Source organism: Athene noctua, chromosome 1 (assembly GCF_965140245.1).
Source record: "Athene noctua chromosome 1, bAthNoc1.hap1.1, whole genome shotgun sequence".
NCBI classification, from domain to species: domain Eukaryota; kingdom Metazoa; phylum Chordata; class Aves; order Strigiformes; family Strigidae; genus Athene; species Athene noctua.
In genome coordinates this window covers 41,415,410-41,440,251 of record NC_134037.1, presented here as the reverse complement: position 1 = coordinate 41,440,251, position 24,842 = coordinate 41,415,410, and the positions used below count along the sequence as shown (strand labels likewise).

Below are 24,842 nucleotides of genomic sequence, written 5' to 3'. Positions count from 1 at the left end.
AATAATTACTCGAAGCAAAACATGGGATCCATTTTTAGATGGAATTAATTGGAATGTTTTGGGAGAGTATTCCTGAAGAAGGGAATGGTTTATTCTGCCTTAGCCCAAGGTGGAAAAGGTGGTTATTTTCCTTCTACATGGCTGTTACAGTTTTCTCAGAATGGCACAGTAAAGATTTTCTGTTTAGCTGTCATGACCATGAAGTGTTTATTAATTTTTTAATACGTATTTATGGGGTTCAGTTTATAAGCCTTTATATTATTACAGTGCATGATAATTTAGACATTTGATTCTTAAATGAAAAAAGTATAAAAGTGAATATTGTTATATGCTTCTGGAATTATTGATTACACAAAATGTCTTAAACATATCTAAGAGTTTCTTTTTCTTGTTGTTTAATTGCTAAAAAATCTGTTCCTTTGTAGAATAAATTTATTTCAAACTCTTTATGATGAATAACGCTAGAGGTAAAAAACGGCAGAATGAAGTACAAGCTAAAGATAAGTCAAGCAAATAGGCAAACACAAAAAAAACCTTTATCAAGGGAAATAGTGATAGAGTCAAATTATTTTGCTCATTCTTAAGGCCAGGAGTCATGTCATCATCATCATCTCCCAGTATTTTTAAGTATGTTCTCGACACCTGATGAGCTTTCTAAAGGCCAGCTTGAAATCTTCGTTAAAGCTAGTGTACAGCAAAGGGTTGATAAGGGAGTTGACATATCCAAGCCAGGTCAAGAAGTCCGCTACCTCTGGAGAGACAGTGCAAACATGGAGGCCCACAAGCAACTCCTTGATGAAAAAGGGCAACCAGGACAAAATGAAAGCACCTAAAATCAGCCCCAGAATGCGAGCAGCCTTTCGTTCCCGTGTTGTGGAGATCTGCTGCCGGTCACCAGCCAGGTCCAGGTCATTCTCAAAAGGAGGGATCCTCACAGACACATTGATTTTATCAAATTCTGTGGTTGGGTCGGATGTGGAGAAGTCTGAGACGCAGAACGTCTGTGTGAGCTTGCAGCTGGCAAAGGAGTTTTGGCTGTCAGTGCTCCTGTTGCTGAGGTGGCGGCTTGAACCCCGCTTTTGATAAAGGCTCTTTGCAGCGTGGTAAATTCTGTAGTACAGGATCAGGATTAAAGTCAAGGGGATGTAAAATGCCCCGAATGTGGAATAAATAGTGTAGATGACATGATCGTGCTGAATGCGGCATTCACTGGGAATATTGACACTGTGGTGATTTCTCCAAAATAAAGGGGGCATTGATATGAAAATGGAGATAGTCCACACGGTGACTATCATCAGTCCAGCCCTTTTTGCTGTTCTTTTCCTGGCGTATTCGATAGCATCTGTGATTGCCCAGTACCTGTCCAGAGCAATGACACATAGATGAAGGATTGAACACGTGCAACAGGTCATGTCGACACTAAGCCAGATCTCACAGATGAAGTATCCTAAAGTCCATTTATCTATCATTATGTAAGTGATGCTCAAGGGCATGACAAGAACAGCAACAAGGAGATCTGTCACAGCTAGTGAGCATATTAAATAATTTGCCGGCTGGTGGAGCTTCTTGGTTGTGGAGATTGCTGCAATTACAGCAGAATTCAGCAGCATAGTCAGGGTTGTGATTGTGGCCAAGGTCAGGGTAACGAGCATCTTTTCAGTTACTGTTTTTGGCTTTGCAGCCACGTTGGCTTCAGTGGTGCAATTTGTGAAATTCATTTTCCCCTCCAGGATGCACAGTGAAAAAAGAAGTTGCTGCTTCAAGTAACGAAGAGTTCCAGGTTCAGAAGTCACCCATTTGAAAATGGGACAGAGATGCTTTGGGTGGATTTTTTTTTTTTATAATCCTATATTCAGCAGAGCAATGAAAAGCTTCCAGGTTTCCTCCTGTTCATTGTCTTCCTAGAAGATAAAAACACATCTGTTAGTGAACTGAGAAAAACCCCACCTTTTGGCAAAAAGTCCATATTAACACCTCAAAGAAGAATTTTGGTCTGTTTTTCCTTCTCTCCTGCCTTTTCGCACCCTTTTTCTCTGCATTCATAGTTAATTTATTTTTCTTCTCCAAAGGGCACTTTGAGCCAGATTTCCTGCTGATATGGTTATTTCTCCTTTGGTTTTAGAGATCTCACTTGGACTAAGGGACCTCCAGAGCCCCTTCCAACAACCATTTCTATCATCTCTGTGAATTACTGATACTAGGAGCTAGTCCTTTTCCTGCTTGTTAAATAGGCTCCAGCAGACGGAGAGCTGAGGAAATCTGCCTTTTCATTATAATTGCTATATGAGAGGGATCAATTACTTCTATAGATCACCTTTGGAAAAAAGAAACAGAGCAGCCGTTCTCAGCGAAGGCATGCTAACAATTCATAGTTTTCTATTCTGCCTTTCCATATCCATGCCTGTATTAATATCTTGGAAACAGTACTTAAAAATTACTCAGGTTACCTTTAACATGCAGCTTTCAAACAATGTTTAAAGCTTTATGGCAAATGCTTAGTTTTACACAGCACATCAGTGTTGCCAGGAGCTTATATAGTTTTGTCTAATTATTCCTGACATTTCACATATCCCACTGTGTGTGTCTTTAGAGGAGACAGACAAAAAGCTTTTGCCTTTGCTTTGAGATTTCTATCAAACTGTGTTCCCTGTCAGGCAGTCCAGTATGATGCAAGATACAAATGATAATTTTTAAAAAAGGTTTAATTCTGTTTCAGGAGTTCATATGTCTTTTCCATAAGTCCCAAATACTGACTGAAGCCAGAGTTAGCAGTCCATGAGATGCAACTTGGGATACACCCTGGGGCCTCACTTACTCATTTGTAGTTTATCTTGGCATAAAGGATGTAGAAAACAGAAAGTCTAAATCCTTTTCCATTAAAATAAACAGAAAGATTCCTTCCCCATCTTCGTTTAGTTTAGGCTAGTTGTACAGGGTCCCTTGACAAGCAAGGGAATGAGATAGCGGCTGCCAGAAATACACTTGTCCCCTCTCAAGACAAGTCTTCAAGGCAGATGGTGTGAATCACATCCTGAAAATGCTGATCTTTCTCTATTTTGACTACAAGTGGCTCCTCCATAGTTGCATTTAGAATACATGACTGATTTATAGATGGCTAAATTTGAGAGGTAAAACCTATTCTCACTGACACCAGTGGGACTTAGATTAGGCTCTCAGAGAGAGTTTGCACACGCAAGCTAATGAGGAATTAAGAATTTGAATGAGGAATTTTGAATTTAAAGCTAGTCAGCTGCTTAGCTCTGTGTATATTTGCTCTTATTCAGAAATTGGAGTGCCATCTTCTGAATGAGCTGAATGAGGAACAATCAAAAATAGAAACTTCAGAAAAAAACTTTGTTCTTTCCAGTTCCTAGGAAAGCAGATCTGTATCATTGTATACTCTGGGTTAGCAAAACATGAGTTTTAAATTCTACCCAAGGGACAACAGAAGCCCCTGCCCCAAAGTAGCGTCTGCTCTTCAGAAACTGCTTTAAAGTCTGAATAGTCTTGGAGAAAATATCAGGTCTGCTTATTAAGAATAGTTTGGACAAGCCAGATGGAAATTCATCCATCAGTCTTCAGGTTGTTACTGCATTGGAAATGACAATTTGATCATTTAGGCCTAAGTCCAAAACTTCAGCTCAAACCTTTTTTACAAATTGTTCATGGGAGTCTTCTCTGTCAAGCCAGATCTTGATTTTGTTGGTTTGCACCCTGACTATGTCTGATGCTTTGACCAGTGGATAAAGCAAAGAGGCTTTCTCTACCTCTCTGCACTCCTGGGGCATGGACAAGAAGCAATTGCAATCCATATGCTTTCCTCAGCATCATCACTTAGCAAATGCCCCCTGTCCACAAGCACACTCAAAGGTGCTGGAAGATGCCATGGGATTCATATCTCCTCCACAACTGCCTAGTGATCTGGTCCATGAACAGGAGAGCTCTTGCTGCTTCTTGCTCTAAGTAGCACTTTTTCCTGCTTGTCCTTCACTTCTCTAGGATCCTTGAAGTTTCATGGCCCCAGCATTTCTTCCTATCCTGTGTGGTCCCCATATTCTCTTCTGAGCACTGCCAACATGCATCTTTAATTCAGTACGAACTGAATTTCTGTGGTTCTCTCCCCAAACAGCCTTTCATATGGACATAGCCCCAGGGAAATCCTGTCTGAGCTCTACCTTCTCTCGGCACCACAAGGATACGAAATTTAAATCCTTCCTTTCCATAATGAACCTGTCTTTAAACAAACCCCATCACACTTTATCAGACCAAAGCACCAGGTTTCCATTAGGACAAAGGATACTGCTGATCACACAGGGGAGTTTGTTTAAGTCTGCTTGCTGCTCAGCAAGGCCAACATTTTTTCCCTTGGAATATCACTGCAATAATTGAAGATGGGGAAAAATATAAACAAAGCATCATCCCTGCAGAACGCCAGCCTGCAGGTACCTCAGACCAGGCAAGCCCATCCGTTCATGTCAAAACCCATCACTGGGGGAGTTAATTTGTTTTAATTCCCATGCTCCTGATATGAAATGAGCCCTTAGCAATTCAGACTATACAAATACCACATACGAGAACTGTATTAAACCAACATGGTTAAAGAAGTATATTTAAATGCTGAAAAGTATGGAGATGTTGGGCTGAAGGCTTTCTCTATGGCTTAAGTCTGTGCCTCTTACCCACAGTCATCCCTTACCCACATATAAGGACACACTCTTGCATTATAACATTAATTAGTAATACTGATGGTAGGCATTGTGTTTCCTTCCTCCTGATGTTTCCCCTTGCTGCTCCCCTTTCCAAGCCATCCTTGTTTCTATATGATCTAATCCTGCCTCCTGCCTCCTAGGGCAGACACGGTCCCTTAGCCCTCACTGTTCACCTCCCAGCTCATCTCCTGTGCTGGAGCAGCCTGAGGCTCCCCTGACCTGCTGCTGCCTTCTCAGCCGCTACCTGCGCAGCTCAGCCAGGGCTCATGTCTGGCCTCCTGCAGTGCCTGTGCCCCAGCCTGTCCCTCACTGTCCTCGCTTATCCAGCTCTCCTCTCTCTGCTTTTGAATTAGAAGGCACCTGTATGGAATCTTTTGACCTAGAAAAGAGATGGGGTTTTAAAATGGGAATGATTTACTAGAAGATGTCAGTGATTGACCTTGCTTATTAATACCGGGCAGGACTTAAATGCTACTTATCATTAATCTTTAAAAATGCAGGTGTGGTGGTGGTCATATATTTTGTAGTTCTTGTATTTTAATTCTTTGTTTACTGACTGTCTTTGCTGGTACCTGGCAGTCCCTGAGCAGAGTCAGGGACCATCTAGCCCAAAACAGGGCTAGGGTTAATTTGGGGAACTGATGTGGCTTCATATTCTTCACGCTCGTTTTCTGGTCTGGCCAGGGCACCTCCATGGTTCTTCTCAGCTAAGGCTACATGAAAGGCAGGTCTGTCGTGACTGGGACACGTACCAGTCCTGGGGCACTAGGGAAAGGGCACATGGACTTTGAGATTTGGTCTCATGAAAATGCAGTATGGGAAAATTTATAGTCTGAGTTTTAGGTCATTTATGACAAACAGATGTAGAGAGATGGGCTACAAAGGATCCAGTGAAAGAGGTATGTATGTTAACAAGGAGACTTGTACTCTCTCTAGTCAATGATAGCTGGTTTTCAGTACCCATATTGCTTGCATACTATTGCTATATATAGTATTACTATCACTATAGTAATTGATTGTGGTTTTATAAGTGACTTCTTGGAAGGGACATTAATAACAGTTATCTTACTTAAAGTACTCTCACAAAAAACACTGCCATGTTTATGTTTTGCAGCTGTATCCCTTTAGGCTGTCAGTCATTTCATATAAAGTGAATTTTACACAGACAGACTAATTTTACTGACTTGGTGGGAGATACTCATCTGCGTTCCTCCAAATGGAATTCAATCATGTTTCATATTAGCTGATTATTGATAATGGCATTGAGTGCTGTCTGGGAGGAGGAAAGGAGGAAAAGGATGATTAATTGTTCCTTAAAAGCAACTGGATAGCCTTAAGCTGTGAGATGGCAATGTCCATGTCTGCTCTTGCCAGAAAATATCTCCACCTTCTCAGCAGAGGACCACTGTGTAGCAGAATACTCTGAATTTCTGGTGGAGAGACTGACTCCCACTCCTTGGCCACTGAACTTTTCACCATTTTGTAAGAAATGCAATAACATCACTTGGAGAGAACAAGGGGAATTGGCATTGCACATGTGTAGGTGCAGGGCAGGTTAGCTCCTTTACATCCAGGGTTTTACATTTCCTCGAAGAAACTATGGCACTGTGCAAATGATACATCTTTTTACCCTTGACAGTAATAAATCAACCTGACTTTGTTAAACCCTGCCTGAATTGGTCTGAGTGCTTTTCACTTTCAATACTTCCATGATCGTAGCTGTGAAGGGCAAGAATATGCGGCATGCTTTGTGAAACAGTTGTTAGCTTATGGAAAGTATGACTTTGCATGTTTATGATAATGTTAATATTTCAAACTATGTAAAGATGTTGAAATTCCAATACTCTTCCTTGTTATCTCAAAGAGGTTGTCTCTTACAAGTTCATACACAAAGCACTGAAATTCAAACCTTTCACTTCAAATTTATTTTGCAGGATCTTGCAAATTTCTAGATTATCCTGCCCTCGTAAAGTCAGCTGATCTTAGGCTTCATGGCTTCTTGGTAGCCAACTGATAGAGCTGAGTTTAGCTGAAGATTACAGGTTTTCAAATACATTGTACTGTATTCTGGCATGCTGGTGTTGCTTTGGGCTTCTGAGGACCTCAGTGCTGCAGATGTCATGTTATGGGAGCAATCTTAATTGCAATTTATATAGGCACTGGTGCTATTTGTAACAGGTCACATTGGGAAAAGCAGTATGCAGAAGCTAAGAAAGTGGAGATGGTCAGAATCACACCAAACTGTAGCAGAATTGTCAGCAAAATAAAATCTTGCTGTCACCAGGTAGCTCATATTCACACTTGCAGCATGAGATTTCGATGCCAGCTGTATTGTAGGCAAAATGAAGGCAAACTATCAGAAGATGGGTTGAGGTTGCCTTACAACAGCATAATCTGGGGTGAGACAATAAATGAAATGGCTATTTTTGTGCGAAATCTGAAATTTTGTACAAACCCATCTTTGAGAAATTCCTAGCTGCATTATGGGGCCTCAGATTTAGGGATGCAACTTTTTTCTACACAGACGGAATGAAGCCGAGAATGAAATTACTATAAAGTTTTTATGAACTGAGCTATGAATTTGACCTCAAGTTAGATCCTCCCTGTGCACACCAGCACATGAGCAGTATGATGGAAAGACAGGACGGAGGAACTCAGCACCAAGCAAGGTGTGTGGAGGCACAACTGTTTGTCTATTTGTATCTGTGGACATCCAACTAGCACTCATACATGCACTCACCCTGGCATAAATAACCAGAACACAGTATGTTGTAATAAAAGGTATAATGGCCTGCAGCCTGTTCTTCACCGTTTTTGTGTAATGAAGATTGCTAGGGCTGCAGGGAGCCCCCGCTCCATCCTGGCCAGGGGATGGGCTGAGTGAACAGCACAGGGGACCCTACTGGGCATGACATGAGTAATCGCTGGACGTGACAGATACCAATGCAGCACCTGACAAGCCACAGGTGGTGCCCCAAGGGATGGCTGGGTTTTGCAGGGGGTTGAGATAGAGTTATGTGAGAAATGGCTTCACAGATAAATGGAAAGGGATGTTTGGCACCCTTCTGGGAGCACAGCCTTGCATGGACCCACAGTACCATAGTCATTGTATCAGTAATTGCATATAAAGCTGAGCCTGCCTATGTAACAGAAATAGCAGATTTGGGTATGGATGTTGCAAAACGGGGGCTGACAGAGGGGAGGTAATTCGGGCAGGGCTGTCCATCTGGAAGGAGACTGGGATGGAGAAAGAGAGCTGTAAGAGACAACTTGTAACACACACGCACCCCCCCCCCCCCCCCCCCCCAACAAGGACTGCGAGAAGCAGCCTGAGGGAAGCATAAACAATGGTAAGAGATGGGACTTTGTAAAGATAAGGAATAGGGGGGGGAGGAGGCCCCTCTGAGCCGAGGAATATCTCAAACACTCACAGGTAATGAAACTATAGTCACAGGGTGGATAATGTGGAGTCTGGATAATGCAGGCTTTGCGCTCAAGGAGCTGATAAGGCTGCCTGGATATCACAAGATGCGGCTGAAGGAGGGAGTCCTGTGGAGACAGGACAGTTCTGCTCTGGCCATCTTGTAAAGTTTCAAGGGTAATCTCTCTGGTGAATGACCTCTGCTTCATTATCTGTATATTATAATTGACACTCCTGCATACGCTCATGAAGATTAACAAGATCATGCTAGTTACATCATCCCATGAAACGCCTTACTCCTCCTTATACATGTGATATGTAGAAATGTATTGACCTAGGGGAGGGACCCAGGGAAAGGGTGTATAAATTGAGGAGGGGCAAGGTTAACAGTAGGAAAAGTGAGGTAAAGAAGACAGATGCATCCTTAAACCCTCATTGGTGGGACCAACGCATTGGTCGGAACCCAGACTGGTGACCTCTATTTCTATCCCCATCTCTGTCTCTACTTCTATATCTATCTATCTATCTATCTATCTATCTATCTATCTCTATTTCTCTTCTTCTCTTTTCCCTCCCTCTTCCTTGTTATCATTAGGTAATGCAAGGCATATTGTACCACTTAGCATAATTTGTTATATACTTAGCCAGTTATTGTGTATCCAATTAATACACTGTAGGAAATTAAGAAATGTTTATGTATGGACTTTGAGACTTGTCTCACTCTTGTCCACTCTATTGGGGGTTTACAAATATAAGTGACTTGTCTCCCTCTTCTGAGTGGGATGTGACAGAAGGGTCAAAGGCTGATGAAAAGGAAGGCCAACAAGTGGGTCACACCTTGGAGTGATGAAGTGTGACTGTGTCCTCTTGTCTGTGCAAAAGCAAAAACAAGTGCTCATGCAGGCCAGATTTGTACATGTGCACTTTAGTGACTCTGAATAACATTAACTGAAACCTAAATGCTATCTACACGGTTTCCAAAATGGCAAGCTGTGAAGAGGTGCTTTAGCACTGTTATTTCTGTCCCTGGATCTGCTGTTTTGTTGCTCTCCAGCTCTTTTGCTGAAGAGCTTAGGATGACTGCCAGCGTCACCATGATGCTTTAACTCTTTCAACATCGAAAAGGGAATCGCCCCCTGCTTGTCAGGGTGGCTTAACCTCCCTTCTCAGTGGACACTGCCAGCCTGGAGGATTTCTATCCCAGTTAGGAGCCCAGGAAAAAACTGATGGGAGAGGGGAGGTGCTGCCTCCCAAAAAGCCATGGTGCTGTCAGCAGCCCATTAGTATCTTTTCTCTGGAAGGGCAAGAGAGGTTCTGGCTCAGGGTGAGGTCAGGACTAAGACTTGTCTCCCTCAGTATGTCCCAGCTCCCAGCCTTTACACCCTCAAAATGGGATAAATTTGTTTTTTTCATTGCTGAAATTCTTGGCTGCACTCTAACAAAAATTATACAGTGATGCAGTTTGCTACAGGTATGCAGTTTCCTACAGACTCCTCCCATCCACTTCATAAATGCTTCTGTCATGTTGGCAGTGGTCAAGATCATTATATTTAAAAACAGTTATACTCTAAGCTGAAATTCCAGTTATAAGAAACTGCATACTGTTAGTCAAACACTTTAGACTGAGCTTATTGATGTATTTTCCATTGCTAAGTCACCTTCTTAAGCCAAATTGGTTTATACCCATTTTAAACTAATTTAAGAATCTCCAGGATGAGTTTTGCTGTGGTGTAATTAGCTCATTTGAAAATGCACCTAACCACTGCAAACCTGGGCCTGACCTGGAGTCAGTGAAAGACCACAAGCTGACAGTTTTGTAAAGCTATTTTTACAGAAGTCCTTTGAAGATCACTCTTCAGAGGTAAGCTTTTCTGGTGTAGATCTTGGCACATGCAAACGAGAAACAATAATTAGTGACGATTTTCAAACCATGCTTCCTCCCACAAGCAGTGGTATAATTATCATTCATGGATGATTACTCATTTTTATCTACTTTCAATAAAATATCAGTAAATCTTAGGCAGTGAAAGCTCATAAGATGTTGCGGAGCTGCAGTCGGATACAAACTAGGATTCAGTGCAGATTTCACCCTGTCTTTACCTAGACATAAATAAACTTCTCTGTAGCGGTAAAACACACAGACTTTCTGTAAATAACTAGAGTAGATGCCTACTCTAGTTGTAATAATTTGTAATAATACACTAAATTTATAATAATTTGTTTAAAGAGACTATTGAATTAAAAAATAAAACCCATCACTTCTCATAGCACTTTAGAATTTTTGCACTGTACATTAAAAAAGCCCCTTTTGTTTTACTACACAAAATACTCATTTAAGGTACAGGTCATTCCTTGTAGTTCACTTCATTTTCCCCTTTTCATGCCCTACCTTAAATCCTGAGATGTTTAACCTATGAACATTGGAGGCTGTATTTTCCCATACCATGGAGCCAAGAGACACGGGTACCTAGGTCTTGCAACTTTTTGGGAGGCAGAATTTATATTAATCAGTTGTACAGCCCTACACTGTCAAAGTATGTAAGTGCTGCCTTTCCCACCAAGTTGTGGCAGGAAGATCTTCTCCCCGTGCCTCCTCTTTCTCCAGAGAGATAGAAACCTTCTGCTGTAAATCTGTGCCTGACAGTGCAGAAAAGAAAAAGACGTATTTGTGTAAGTGCTAAAATGAGCTAGCTTGGGTACCAGAAACATCATGCTTCTTTAGCATGGAGTGCCAAATCAGTTAATCCACCCAGTCAAGAAACAGTAAATTCTGAGCCACGGAGTTCCTGGTCCCTGCAGGTGGACAGTCTTGTTATGTAAGTGAACCTGATTAAAGCTAGTTGACATGCTCTTCCCTGATATGTGGGACATCTATGTTAACAAAGGCAGGCAAGCTTGTTTGATTGCCCCACAACTCCAACTTATCAGCTGATCTTGTCTCAATGCAAAGAAGGAGCTCTTGATCCCTGGTGATTTCCTAGTATAGTAGATAGTCAAGACCAGAGGGATATGTAACCTACACACTTAACCTCTCTTCGGAGAAGAAAAATATGGTCTTGCACAGGTTGCTGACCCTTGCAGCCTCCATGCTTAACTGTTACTTTCACATAGAGAGGTTGTTCTCTGATTAATTTTTTTTTAGAAAACCTGTGGTTAATACTGTCTTACTTGAACTTCATATTTCTAAATGTTTTTCACCACTAAAGAAGACCTTTTCTCTGCATTTTCTGTTTTACCTGTCTTGGTATATGCATCTTCACAAGAAGCCATATTACCAATGCTCCCTCTCCTGTGTTTTTACCTAAATTTTTAAAGGTTTTATTTTTCTGAACCCATTTGTTTCATAAGGTTGACCATGGCATTGATCCTTGCTATGGATTTTTAAAGATGACAAACACAAAACCTGCTTCAGGAAACCATACAGACTTCAAAGATCTGCTGACAGACACAAATCTCTTGTTGTAGAAGAGGCAGCTGTCCCAAGGGAAGACATTTGCCCCAGGTTTTGTGCTGCTGCAATCCCCACTGCTGGTTTTGGCCTGGCTGTTTTGCTTTGTGCTTCCCTTTTGTTTTACTGAATGGTTCAGCAAGGCACACACAGAGGCACAAAACAAAAAGAGTGCAGATGCCGAGTATTGGCGGATCCGTGGGGCCCTCCATAACCCTTCCTCCTCCTGCTCAAACTTCCATTCAGACTATTTATTCATTGACTGTATGACTAAGACCTGCAATCAGATAAAATACAGGTGGGAGGACAGCTTGGATAATGAGATACTGTATCAGACACTGGCAGCTAAGCTCTGCAATTGCTCCGTGTAATTCATAAGTGGGGAGGGCAGAGGAGCCCCCCATTTCCAGCACTTACAACCCTCCTTAGAAGAATAACGCTTGGGTTGATGCTTGACTGACGGGTGGCCCAGGGACAGACATTCATGTAGCTGGTTAGTGAGGTTTAACTGTAAGGTGAAGCCCTGCAATATTTGCTCTCCTGGTGGCATGTGAATGGTCCTGAGCTCATCCCCAGTGCAAGGTCTGCCTGCAGCCACATCGCTGGGCCAGCCAGGTGGCAGCTAAGATGCAGATCCATCCATAATAAGTCCCAGCAACATTTTCCCAAAGCAAAATAAACTGCAGTCACATGTGCCTTCAAAAAAGAAAAGCTAGTAATTCTAACTGTAGAGGCCATGCTGTCATGACACTGGAAGACTGGCGCTGAAGAGATGATCCACATTTCTTAACTGGGTATAGCATAGACAGCATGTTGGTGTTTGAAGGAAATACAGAATGGCACAATAAGGTACTGGAGGATTTGGGAGGAGGGGAGTTCACTCTATTATCTTCTGAAAAAAATTCTCTTGCTTCAAAAAATAGATCCAGGGACAAAATGTTTCAGTGTCCCCTTGGTCACTAACAGTTGAATATCTCTAAGCAATAAATCTTTGTTTCTCCCTTTGAATGGGCTTATGAAGAGAAAATTCATTATTCAAAGCTCATTTTGATTAATGTTTATTGTTTTATTTGAAATTCTTGACTTCCCCAGAGGTTGCAGTTATGTGGAGAATAGAAGAACTATCCATAGAGCTTCAGAAATGGTAACTTTTAAAATAATAAGAGCTATTTTGAAGGTTAGTATCTTTTGCACTAATACAATGTTTTGTTTGTTTTGTGACTATAAACAAAACTGCCTCATTGTAACTCTCCTCCCATGGTCCTTTTGGAACAGAAATCATGCAGAACTTGTAAAATTGTTGTAAATAAAGACTATTTTGCTAGAGAAAAATCCTATGTGGGAAAGTATTTTTTAAAAAAATCCTTCATTAGAAAGAAAGCTATTTTATTTGCCAACTATTAAAGCACCTCACTGGAACATCTTAAAAATTCCCCTGTAGAATAAGAGGACTATATCTAATATACCTAGAAAAAGTTGCTGAAGGAACAGTTGGGTTTTCTCTCCAGATTTCAATACTTATTTTTATTCTCTTTGCATTGAAGATCCTGACGCAATTTGCAAGCCTAACCCTTCACATACTGCACACAGGTCCTGCAGGAAGCATGGTCCAATTCCTCACTTATTGACATCTTGCTGGGGGGAACTGCGAGTGGGAGACCATGTAAAGACAACGGGATTGACTTGTCCTGCAGCCCCGGATGCCCAAATGCTGAGTCGGCACTAGAAATTCAGTAGCACTGTAACCTGCCAATGAACCGGGCTCATCTATAGGCACATGCCTGAAATCCTACTTTATCTTCATTGGTTTATGGCCTAAAGGGAACCTAAATATGTTTCTAAGACTGCACTTCATAGGGAGCACTTGTTCCCTATGGTGAACAGTTGTTGCCCAGCCACCTTTCCTGTCATCTGTGGATTTAAAGACCTCTGTTGTCATCAGTCTGATCCTCAATCTTCTCTTTTCTATCTGAAGTCTGAGCCTGTGCACTCATTCCTCATATTGATGAACTGCTGTTCTTCCTCATACAGAGGAAGAATCCCATTATACAGAGGCTACATTATTAAAGATGCTTAGGTCCCTTAACTCTCACCAAAAAGAAACCTTGGTATGTGAAATCCCAAACTCTCACATAAAGACAGTGAAACACTAGCTCCTGGGTACATAAATCCTTTCTGAATATGGGTATGAGGCTCCTAAATTAATTAGTTACTTCAGGTTTTCTTTCTGAGGAGTGTTTTCAGGCTTGGAGTCCTGCTGTGTAGCACAGCAGGAGTGGCAGGGTCAGGAAACTACTGGCAGGACCCTATTATGCTGTTGTCTGTTATAGTTTTGTTGCTTTGCCTATAAACCACTAACTACAAAAGGAAGCATCTGTTTTTCAAGGTCTTCCAAATGCATCAAGAAAAACTGTAAGAAAAATCTGCACTGAATTCTCACCTGCAAATGCATTTTCCATCTCAATTTCTCATCGTGCTGCTTAGAGACATGTCAAAGACACACAAATATTTACTGATGAATACCATTTATTCAACACTGGGGAAATGGTGCTATTTGTATTTATATGGAGACTATCACTTTATACAAGCTAAATGTCACTGTACATGCATTGTTTTTCAAGTCAATATTTGTTTCTTGCTGCTATGCTGTCAGGAGATTGATGTCGATGGGGTTTATTTAATCTCCATATGACTTGGTTCTGTACACAACTGCTCTGCAATTCATAAAGGCCCCAAATGAGCAAATTTGACAGACTAAAACTTAATAGTGTATTAAGGACCTTGAAGCTTAATCTGAGACTCTTTGAAAGAAATGGAAGTATTTCCACTGCGAGCAAAAGATTTCAGATTAAGCCTTAGTGAATATATGCACAATTTCTTGCTGATAAAATAAAGTAGATGACTCATACAATGGGTATAGACTTGCTTTGAAAGGAAAATTTTGTATGACTGAACAAACAGTTTTATTGTAGCAGAAGGTGCTGTGGGTCCTTACTCATGTTGAAAAATGTCTCATGTTGGTGAAAAGCACTGGGCTCGTGGCATGAGACTGCTGCTGGGGACTGTGAGCGTGGGATTTCCATCTGGCCAGCGAGCCTGCTGCAAGTACAGGAGAAATGAATTATTGACAGCCTGTGTGGGGTACAACAACCTAAAGGTCAAGGACAGACTCCCATTTAGTATGAGAAAACACTTCTTGTACAAGTCCTGGGTGCAAAACCTGATGATGAAGAGACATTCAGATATTAGACTGGCTAAGTTCTGACCTCCATGGTGGTCTGATGACCCCTCAGTTCGCCATGTGGGAAGAAGGTCCAAGGTTGCTGCAGTATGTTTATGGTAGAGTGAGTTTGTATTTGGACTAAACTCATGCTAGTATTTCAGTCTTAAGGCAAATGCTTACGGGGCTTGGGCCCTGGGCCATGATTTGAACAAAAATCTCAAGCTAAACTCAGTCAATAGCTCCTGAAAAGTCACATGACAAGGAGAATTACTGCTTTTATTTCTGGAACTTTGCTGTTGGTAGTAGAAGCCATGGGAACTGATAGATCAGCCCTAGAGACTTGCTGAGCTGACAGCACATATGGACAATTTTTTGGTTACCCATATAATACAGCCACTGTTGTGATACTGCATTTATATTCTTCAGGGCCTTAGCAATAACTAGTTCTAGCCATAGCTTTCATATGAAGGCATACTTTTTCTCTGAAACCCTTACTATATGCACAACCAAGTTAAAATGTTTCATTTTGTCCATTTTCTGGGATAACTAAACCATATTGGAGACTTTTAGTTGTGCCTAAATTCACATAACTGGCACTGTAACTACATGTCTGGAGCAGTTACCATGTAAATACGAGAGAAGCAAAATATATCATTATGAAAACAACTGAAGATCAAGCATTTTAGACATGTCATTATATGAATTAGTTGTAATTAGCTGTCAAATCCCATAAGCACAATATAATTAACCCACAAATACAACATAAATACAGAGTAATTACAAAAGTTCATCCACTATAAAGACAGCTGTCTTTTCACAGGTGTAATAAAATATGATGAATCAAACTCTGCGGGAAGTAATGTATATTAAGATAGTAGGAGTTGTTGTGTATATTGGAGAAAGAGAAAAGGCAGCATTTGGCTCTACTCCTCAGCAGAATGCCACTGGAACACACATGTTTTTCAGCTATATACTGTATATACCATATTTCCATTTTCCCTTTTTGTAGTAAATTGGTTATACTGAATAAGACTGTGGTTCATGCTAATATCCTATGATGACTAGCACATCATATCCTTTTATTAAGCAGAAAAATGCTTATGTGAACATTTGTCCTGCCCTTGGTTGGGTTTTGCTGCAGCAGCTAATACTTGTAACAAATAAGAGATATTCATTTCATGCTAACAAGGAAAGGATCACAACCCCCCCAATCAACCAGAATTCCCTCCACCCTCCCTGCCCCACACCCCCCCACACCCCCCGGCTCCCCCCAGGTGCCTGTCTCAGTGGTTGAAGACTGATTTTAAAGGCATTATACATTTCACACCTGTGTGCATGTCAAAAATATTTTTCTCCCTAAGAATATTAATTTCTGGAATAAACCAGAATACTTTAATCACCAGCACAAGCAAATCCTTGATTTACTCTGCCTCAGAAAATGAAGGAGATGATGAGGGGGTAGAAGATAGAGAGTGTCTGTCTCTTTTGCTTTACCAGACGTCTACTTCAGGAAGCTTGGGTGGAACGTACCGTGGGATCAGAGATGAATATAGCAAGTCAAAATGTTTTAAAATTCACCAGTTCTATAAAATTCGAACAGCATACATTCTCTAATTCATACAGGGACTAAAAATGTGTCAATGAAATTGTACATAAACAATTACCATACTTATGAAAAGTCTGAGGATCTGAAAGATCCTTAGTCTTCAACAGTTTGAGGATTTGATTTCTAATCATGAATGCCACAACTGTGCTGACACACCAGCCCCCAAGATGACAAAAGGAAAGGAGCTGACATTACATGACTCCTGTTTGTCACAGCAAGGGCTGAACAATGCTTACGTGGCATTTGAGACTTCCTTATCCCACATGTGAAGACTTGTTACCTTCCTTTCTGGATCCCATCAATTTTGCAGCTGATACCCAGCCCAGCATTGCTTACAGTGAGAGATGATGTGCAGCATTCATCCAGGCAACAATATAATCCATTTTAGACAGGCTGCCTGGCCTGACACCCCTCTTGCCCCGTTAAATGTGGACATGGCTCACTAAACAACACTTCTTTTCTATCTCCAAAGCAAGCACATGCCAACCTGAGCGACATTAACTCGATGGAGAGTTAGTTTCTGAGTGGGATGGTCCTGAAAACTTACCAGACTGAGTAAATTTTTCTCTCTCAACAGTTGTGCAAAGTATATATTCCTTCTTCATATAGTGAAGTCTCTAGGACATGATACCAACATAACAGAGTGGAACTTTGAGTGAGAAAAGGAGCTGCTGTGATTCTCTGTCACTGCTACATGAGTTTATTTCTAGACTGACATGGTACTACTCATGATGACGCATTTAGAATTCAGAAATCACCAAATCAGAATAGATCCAAAGGAATAGCTTAAGAAATAAACAGAAATATTTGTTCCAAGCAGAAATCTTCTTTTATGACAGTTTGGATTCCCAGAATGTATGTGTGAGTTCATTTCCTAAATTAATAATCAGATAGATAGTGCAAGGTGAGGGAAACCTTTGCAGAAAATACAGGGCTTAGTAGATAAAAGGTGATTTTCCCTTACACCTGTTTACCTGCCTCTGCCACCTTTATAAATGGGTAGTATACGTTTGGTCTCCTTAGATAAGGAGAGGGTTTGAGATGGCTTGGGCTAGGCATGCTTTCTGACAGCTGGTAAAGAGCATGGCAGTCTGTCTGTCAGTCTGGGCAACAACACCTTCAGGGTGATAGATGAATCTTGCAGGGTCCATCAATCTAATCCAATTTCCTAGGATGTACAAACCACCACTATGTTGTGTATGCAGGTTTGGGAGGTGATAGAGAAAAGTGTCTTCTGGTGCCTATTGAGAAGCAGAAGCATCTCTCAACACTTACATCACTGAGGTGACTGACTGCTCTGAGGATCCTGACTGAGTGTCAAACAGTACCAATGTTTCTTTTTATAGATGGACAAGCTGAGGGGCAGATAGGTAAATTGTGTTCTCCAGTCACACAAATTGGTCCTGGAAGAGCTGGGGTTGAAGGCCAGGTTTTCTTCATCCATTGCTCTACCTGCTCTTCACAATCATGTACACCCAGGAAGTCTGGCTAGTAAGAGCTATAGCATTAAGCATGCAATGTACAATTTACATCTGAATATTAAAACCACTGGACTCAAGATGGAGCAAGTTTCATTGATGGGCACATAGAATAGTTCCTACCATTACTATTTGGTGAGAATCCTCCTGCCAACCTTTAGTAAGCTCTGTTTTAAGCTTCTAGTCTAAACTTGCTGCCTAGGCTCCTTCTGTAGTCAAAGACAAGATGGAGATATCTCTGGAAGGCAATTTATCCTTCCTGGCTTAAACCTCTGTTCAGGATTAGCTGATCCACCTGCTTGAGATGCCTATCCCTCTCTATTGTTTGCATGTAAATAAGTTCAAATAAGACTCCTAACTTTAAGATGGCAAATGTACAATGAGATGAATTCTAGCTTCTTGGTGTGTCCAGAGGAGGTTTGGTCTGCCCGACAAATGGTTGATGAACACCACAATATGGCAAAGAATGAGCATCCCACTTCAGTCATGTGGAGTGACACATCACTGAGACCATACCAAGCCAACACTTACAGAATTCATATTCCCTTCTGTGTTCAGTTCAGTACCTTTACAGTCAGCCCTATTTCTTAACCTCTTGGAACTTGCTATTGGACCTCCTGAAATGAATGGGGTGTTTAGACTTGCTCTCCCACCAGACACCCTGAATAGAAATGACTTGAAGAATCCTGAAGTGAGGTATCTGGATGCGCACATGCTTAGCCCTCTTGAACTGCCCTATGGCAAGAACCTGCAACAACATATACAGAAAAATCCAATGTGAGCAGGCAAAATATTGCTCATAACTACAAAGCGCTTTGAGCTGAATGATCTCTTTTATTTCAGCTTGATTTGTTTCTTCCTCTGCTGCCCTAAGAAGGATAGAGCCCGGCAGTTCACAGTTGCTGCCTTCAGTCACTTCTGAGCTAGGCAACTTCTTGCACCATGCAGGAGAAATAAAACTTCTTCCCTGCTAGCAAAAGAGCTGATGTTCTTGCTCAAACTTGCAAGAAGTCACATGGAGGCTGAAATGTGGGACTTTTCAGCCCAGAGGGGAAATACGAGTAGCTGCAGAGGGTGAGAGTTGAGAGATAGGAAATCCGACTTGATCACAGCAATAACCTTCTTAGTCAGGTGACTCTTGCCCTGTAACAGCACAACTTTGGACAACACAGCACAGAAATGCTAGTCACCCAGAAAGTGGAAAAATGAAATTATTACTTCAGCTTATTCACCTTCTTTGTGTCAATATGCCAGAACTGCCATATCCACCATCAAAATGAAGCACACAATGAAAGATTTATAATGGAAGCATCCAAGAGAAGACATCTTTCAGCATAGTTTTAGAATTGCTTTTCTTTTCCCTTCTTTTTTTTTTTTTTGTTTTGCTTTTTTTGTTTTGTTTTTTACCACAAACATCGTATATCCATTTCTCTGCCTGTGCAGAAATGGAAGTGCATTTATGAAATACAGTCTTAAAATGCTGCTTGTGGGTACTGCTGTACTATGACAACCAAGAGCTCTATGAAACTTTGACTTAAAAGAGAAAGCTTTTTGTTCTAGTGCTATCACTTTTGCCAACTTTGTTACTGAAGACCAGTGGCACACAAGGAAACACGTCTACAGTTATAGAACACAAAATATTTTTCCTCTGTCAGTTCTGAGTAGAGACTAATTAAGCTTCCAGATACCTTCAGATGTGTTGGACTATCTAGTTTTCAGGGTGTATCAGCTCCACAAACTCACTACCAATACTTAGCATCCTCCAAACTGGTATACCAATCATCAACAATCTGATCTTGAATCAAGATCAAAGTCCAGAAGGCAGATATAGTACTTATCCCTCCCTCAGCTTAGGCTGTCTAATATATCATTCTCAGTTTACACTTTACATGCCATCCCTAACAGTACCAGGAACCAAGACCCTAACATGTTCTGTACTGGCAACCAATAACCAAACCTGGAAGTGAGCAAATACAGTTCTTATAGCACCTAGTGTTGAATCTTACTGCAGCAAAAATGCTCTTCTTATTCTAGAGTGTGGGACACTGTAGAGTTTTCTAGCTGCTGCCTCCATAGTCCGTTGGCCCAGCACTGTGCCCATGCTGTGATGCTCATTGCTGCATTTTGCACTCTTGGGATATGGTGAAAATCACAGACTGTAAATGTAATGAGCGCACAGAAGGTTGTAGTGACAGCTATCCACTACAGTGGGGTCTAAATGTTTTGTCCAAAACCAAAGGCAACACCCTTGCAAGAGCTGCAAAATGCAGAGATGAGGCACCTGCATTCAGTTTGTGGGCATTCCACTAATTGCTCTCCATTTACTGTTGCCATACTTCTGTATTCACTCTGTCCCCCTTTGTGGGTAGGTCGCAGAGTGGACAACAGTTTCAAATTATGCCTGTCACCTAAGGCTAGCTACAATTATTGTAAGTCACATCTTATGCAAAATAAGTGGTTTAAAGTATTTCATGTGTTAATTATGGTCATCAATTAAGTGAAAAAGCAGCTGCCAGAGGTCCAGCAGCATGCTTTGTATTGATTGAAAGGCAGAAGTAGGATCCCTGATTTCCAGCTGAGTAGCTATGGGGCCTGTCTTGGTGAGCAGAGCTCTCATCTACCTACTGTTAGGATAAGATCCTTTTAACGTGGCCCAGGTGACTGCAGCCAACATGCAAATAAATGTGCTACAGGATGCTTTCCATACTACTGATCACTGGTCAGGACACTGAAAAGTTCTTTGGAAATACTTTATACAAGATTTTTGTCTCTTTAATGGGCACCAGTAGTACTAGACTTGCAACACACTAGCTATAATATCACTAGCTATGTGTATGTACTCCTATTTCCCTCACCTGTACCCTTAGACCAAAGTGTGCTCATGTCCAGCATTATTGCAATCCACTACTTATTGTGGAGCTGAGGTGGGACATCAGAGATGGTGGTGGATGCTCAGGGTGCTGCTTGGTGCCATGAAGGTGCAAGGGAGGCTGTGCTGGGCTGAGAGCACACAGGCTACATGCAGAGCAGGAGAGACAGGGGCAGCTGAGGTAGGATTTAGGGCAGCAGTGTCCAGATATGTCTGATGGTAACACCACTTCTCTCTGATCATGCTCCAGAGCTGTGGGAATCCTGGCTGGCCTTCACAGGAGTGTTCTATCCCTGCTGGGGAACAGGGCGCCTGGGCTGGGAATCACTATTTTATCAGAGGAAAGAGATTGTGTAAACAACCTGGGCAGAAATGGTAGATGCCAACACATTTTTTTAATGGCCTTGCTCAAATGGACCAACCCATGAGCACGTCTACCACAGAATTCAGGGCACTCAGTCTACCCTGCCATGCTGAGGACTCCCCAGCGGGTCCAAGGTACAGCCACCTTCTGACTGGAGCTTGTTCTGGCCCTGCACCACCTGAACACACTGAGGAAGGAGACGGGAGGTTTGAAGGCAGACTCTGCTACATAGTGGCTGTCCCCCATTCTCCCTTGTTTCCAGCTGCAGCATCCTTGGTGGTACTGGGTAACGTCCCAGCTGCTCTCTTTCGCAACACACCTTGCAATCTCCTGAAAAATCATTTCATGTGATCCCTCACATGGCATGACATGCTTACAGGTGACTACCCTGTATTTGACACTTGAAAAAGATGGTTGGACTAGATGACCTCTGGAGGCCTGACTGACATGATGCATGTCTGACTACAGTCACTGTTGCATACATTACAAGAAAACACATGAGTGAACCAGTCATCTCAACCTATCCCAGTTTAAAAAGGAAATCCTTGTCTATCTAGGAAAGTCTTTTAGAAAAAACCTGAACAACTTTAAATTAATGACAGAAGCATCAGTACTACACTTCATCTGGGCAGGCAGATAACATAACAGTAGCGTTCCTTAGATAAGCTTAAAGTATGTCTGTTCCATTCATCCCAACATCCCTATGTTGCCATAGCCACGTGCCACATGCTGTGGCATGTGAACCCATCTGACCAAAGGCTGGAAGGCATGGACTGGACCTTGTGATGCCCCAGCCCCTGCGAGAAGCTAAGTCCCGTGGGCTGGGGGGGACTGGTGAGTCACTGCTCTCCCGCTAAGCGCTATCACGGGGCACAGGTAGCACAGTAGGCTGCTGGGTTAGTGAATCATATCCCTCACAAACCACAAAACGTGACAGGAGGATGTGTCTGGAGAAACCCCTGGAGAGATGCACCAACCTGCTGCACCGCCCGAGCTCTCCCAAAGCTCGTGCCCCAGCAGAGATCGCAGCCACGGGCAGGCAGAGGCTGGTGTTGCCCTCCTGCCTGCCCACTCTGTGGGGATGGCCAGGCCACGGGGTCCCTTGTGGCTCTCCCCACAGCGGTGAGGGAACTGCTTCACTTGGGACCACACAGGAGGGCGAGAAGGAGCCGAATGCTCTGGCGGCATTGCACTGCTCTGTTGATGCAGAGGTGCTGGTGACACAGGGACAGCTGGGAGAGCATCTCTTGGGGAACTGGAGGGTTGTAAAAGGAAGGCTGAAACAGCTTGGATGGCTGCAGGTTGCTGCAGGAATTAAATATGATGAAACACAGTAGACAGTTTATATGATCTATTAACTGTATTAGACCTTCATACTGGAATAATTTATTGCTGGATTCTACACAGCACAGATGAAGTGCCAAACCTCCTCCAGTTCAGGTCCCTTCCAGAGGCATTGGCATAGAAGATATATCCAGTACAAGTAGGAGATGGAAATTTATTCTGGAGGCTGTCCCAGCAATGTTAGAGGAGCAGCTGTAGCCCTTACTCCTAGTTCTCTTTTGTCATGTTGGCACTGCTGGCACGCTTGGAAGCAAATACCAATCCAAAACAGTGTTGGGGTTTCATAGCGACTGTCCAGAAAGTCTTCCTCTCAATGACCATGTGAGAGGTACTCCATGTTTCAAACCAGTTTGGGTTGCTTTTCACCTAGCGATCTGCTGGAGCAGCACTGGTTGTGGAGAAAGTGACCTCCTGCATACTCATGCTGGTGGAGTCACTGCCCGCTTCATCCATTGCTGAAGGGTGGCGAGCACACCCCTGGGCTGAGTGCCTGCAGGAGGAGAACGAGGCAATTTAGAGGTTATTCATACGTGTCCCACTGCAGTGGTTGCAAGCAGGAACATTTGTGCTGCTCCTCACGCTCCTCTGCATCATGGATGTGCAGGCACTCACCTTTGATGGATGATTACTCTTGGATGAGCTTCCTAATGGCTCCAGTTATGTCACTCATGAAACTGATCTTCGTGATTCCTGAAAGACCCCATTAACATTGCATTAGAATCCTGATGGCTTTCATTCACTGAATTATTTAATTACTTAAATTTTTTAAACATATCAGAATACCTTCTAAGTCAAACGTGACCTCTTGGTCTTCTGTGAGGGGGGCTGACCTTGAGCACGCTTCAGCGGGCTGTTGCAGCCTTGCTTTTCTCTTCACACACACTCTCCCTACAGCACTCAGCCTTGTACCTTCAGAAAAAGGTGTTATTGGGGAAAGCAGCATGCTAAGTGGTTTTCTTTTTTGTGATTTATCCAAGTGCCTGTTTGCTCCCACATGCTGTGAGTGGATAATAGCAGTTCTCAATCAAAGTTAAAATTACTAATGCTCTTGTCTGTGGAAAATTTAGTGCAGAAAAAAAAAAAAAAAAGGTTAATGATGCTGCTATACTACTGATCTTACTATGGCTTGTCATATGTCATCCCTGCACCCCTGCGCAGCATTATTATATTGACTGGTTATTGCAGTCCATATTTCTGCTGAAACCAAAGTAAGGCAAGTCTGTCTGATATTCTAGTACAATGGTGAAACTAGTGTAAAAAAAGCCATGTAAACAACAACAGAAAACCAATGTTTTTTCAGACACTATTTACATCATCCAGTGACACTGACAATTCAACAGTATGCTGACAGTGATTAGCACAGAGAATTACTCTGTCCTCCCCTGGAATATTTGTTTATAGCAGTAAATTTTGCCTATGTATTTCCTTAAAGTTGGAAGCTGTTGAAATTATTTTGCATAGGATCTTGGAGTAGTCTGAAAAAAAAAAAAAGCAACAACAGCAGCCACTCTTGCTTTAAGTTATTGACACTTCAGTGTCTGCCTGCAGTTCCAACATACATAGACAATATACCATTAATTCTCTTTTTCTAATTGTATTCACCCTAGGGTCTTTTGTGACTCACAAGTTATGAATATTTTTTAGTTGTAGTCTGCTACAATTTTTTTGTCAGTCTAAAAGGGCAGAGAGCTGATTCCTTTCACTTACATATTTCCAGTTTTCTACCGAACACATTTAATTTCTGGGATCAGTGGAACTAGAAAAGGGGATAGCATCAGAGTTTCATATATTCATGAACAAGGTAATTTTTAGTTGAGACAGACAAACTCTGATGGATTACACAGGGTAAAATTATATGTATCAAATTATATGATGTAGTGATGAAGTGGTCTGGCTAAGTCACTGTAGGCTCCTTATCTGAAAAGGTCTTATATCAGGCATCTGAAAGCACTCTTAGGTACTTAATCATAAACCATCTGGTTTGCAGGGGTCATCAGCACACATGGGTCACTGCCTACATTACTCCATCTGTATGGTGAGAGTACCTCGAATGATTGCTTGTTAGGTAGTCTGGGATCAAGCCCCCCTTTATCAGAGTGCCTGCTCTTTGACACACTGAAGCCTTCAGCAGATGGATGAAGCTATCCTTTGGGTTCCTCAAGCCTAGTCAGAGCCTCATTGGATACTGCTAGTTCCTTGTGGTCTTTAAAGAATAATTAACAAATTGCAAAATTGACTCTTAAGATACAGTTCTGTCCAAAGACTGTCCTCCCCTGTATCCTGGATGTCTTCAGCGTGCCCTTGTGCACTCTTCCCTGTGCTACACGGAAGCTTTGTTATCACACTGGCTCCAGTTCACAGACATGCAGACACACGTCTT

General features: G+C 42.1%; 1 protein-coding gene across 4 annotated transcripts in view; it reads right to left on the bottom strand.

Moving 5' to 3' along the window:
• Window positions 1-350: 350 nt before the first annotated feature.
• Window positions 351-24,842, bottom strand: part of HTR1E (5-hydroxytryptamine receptor 1E) — a 39,178-nt gene continuing 14,686 nt past the window's right edge. Inside the window, exons 2-4 of one of the 4 annotated variants that reach the window (XR_012634836.1) lie at window positions 23,246-23,371; window positions 23,075-23,152; window positions 22,191-22,952 (exon numbers count right to left, since the gene is read on the bottom strand). Coding sequence is in view for 2 of the 4 variants with exons in the window: in XM_074922848.1 (XP_074778949.1) it covers window positions 624-1,718 (1,095 nt within the window). In the remaining 2 variants the exon portion in view is untranslated. The other 3 variants (XM_074922848.1, XR_012634837.1, XM_074922839.1) reach the window with 3 other exon arrangements.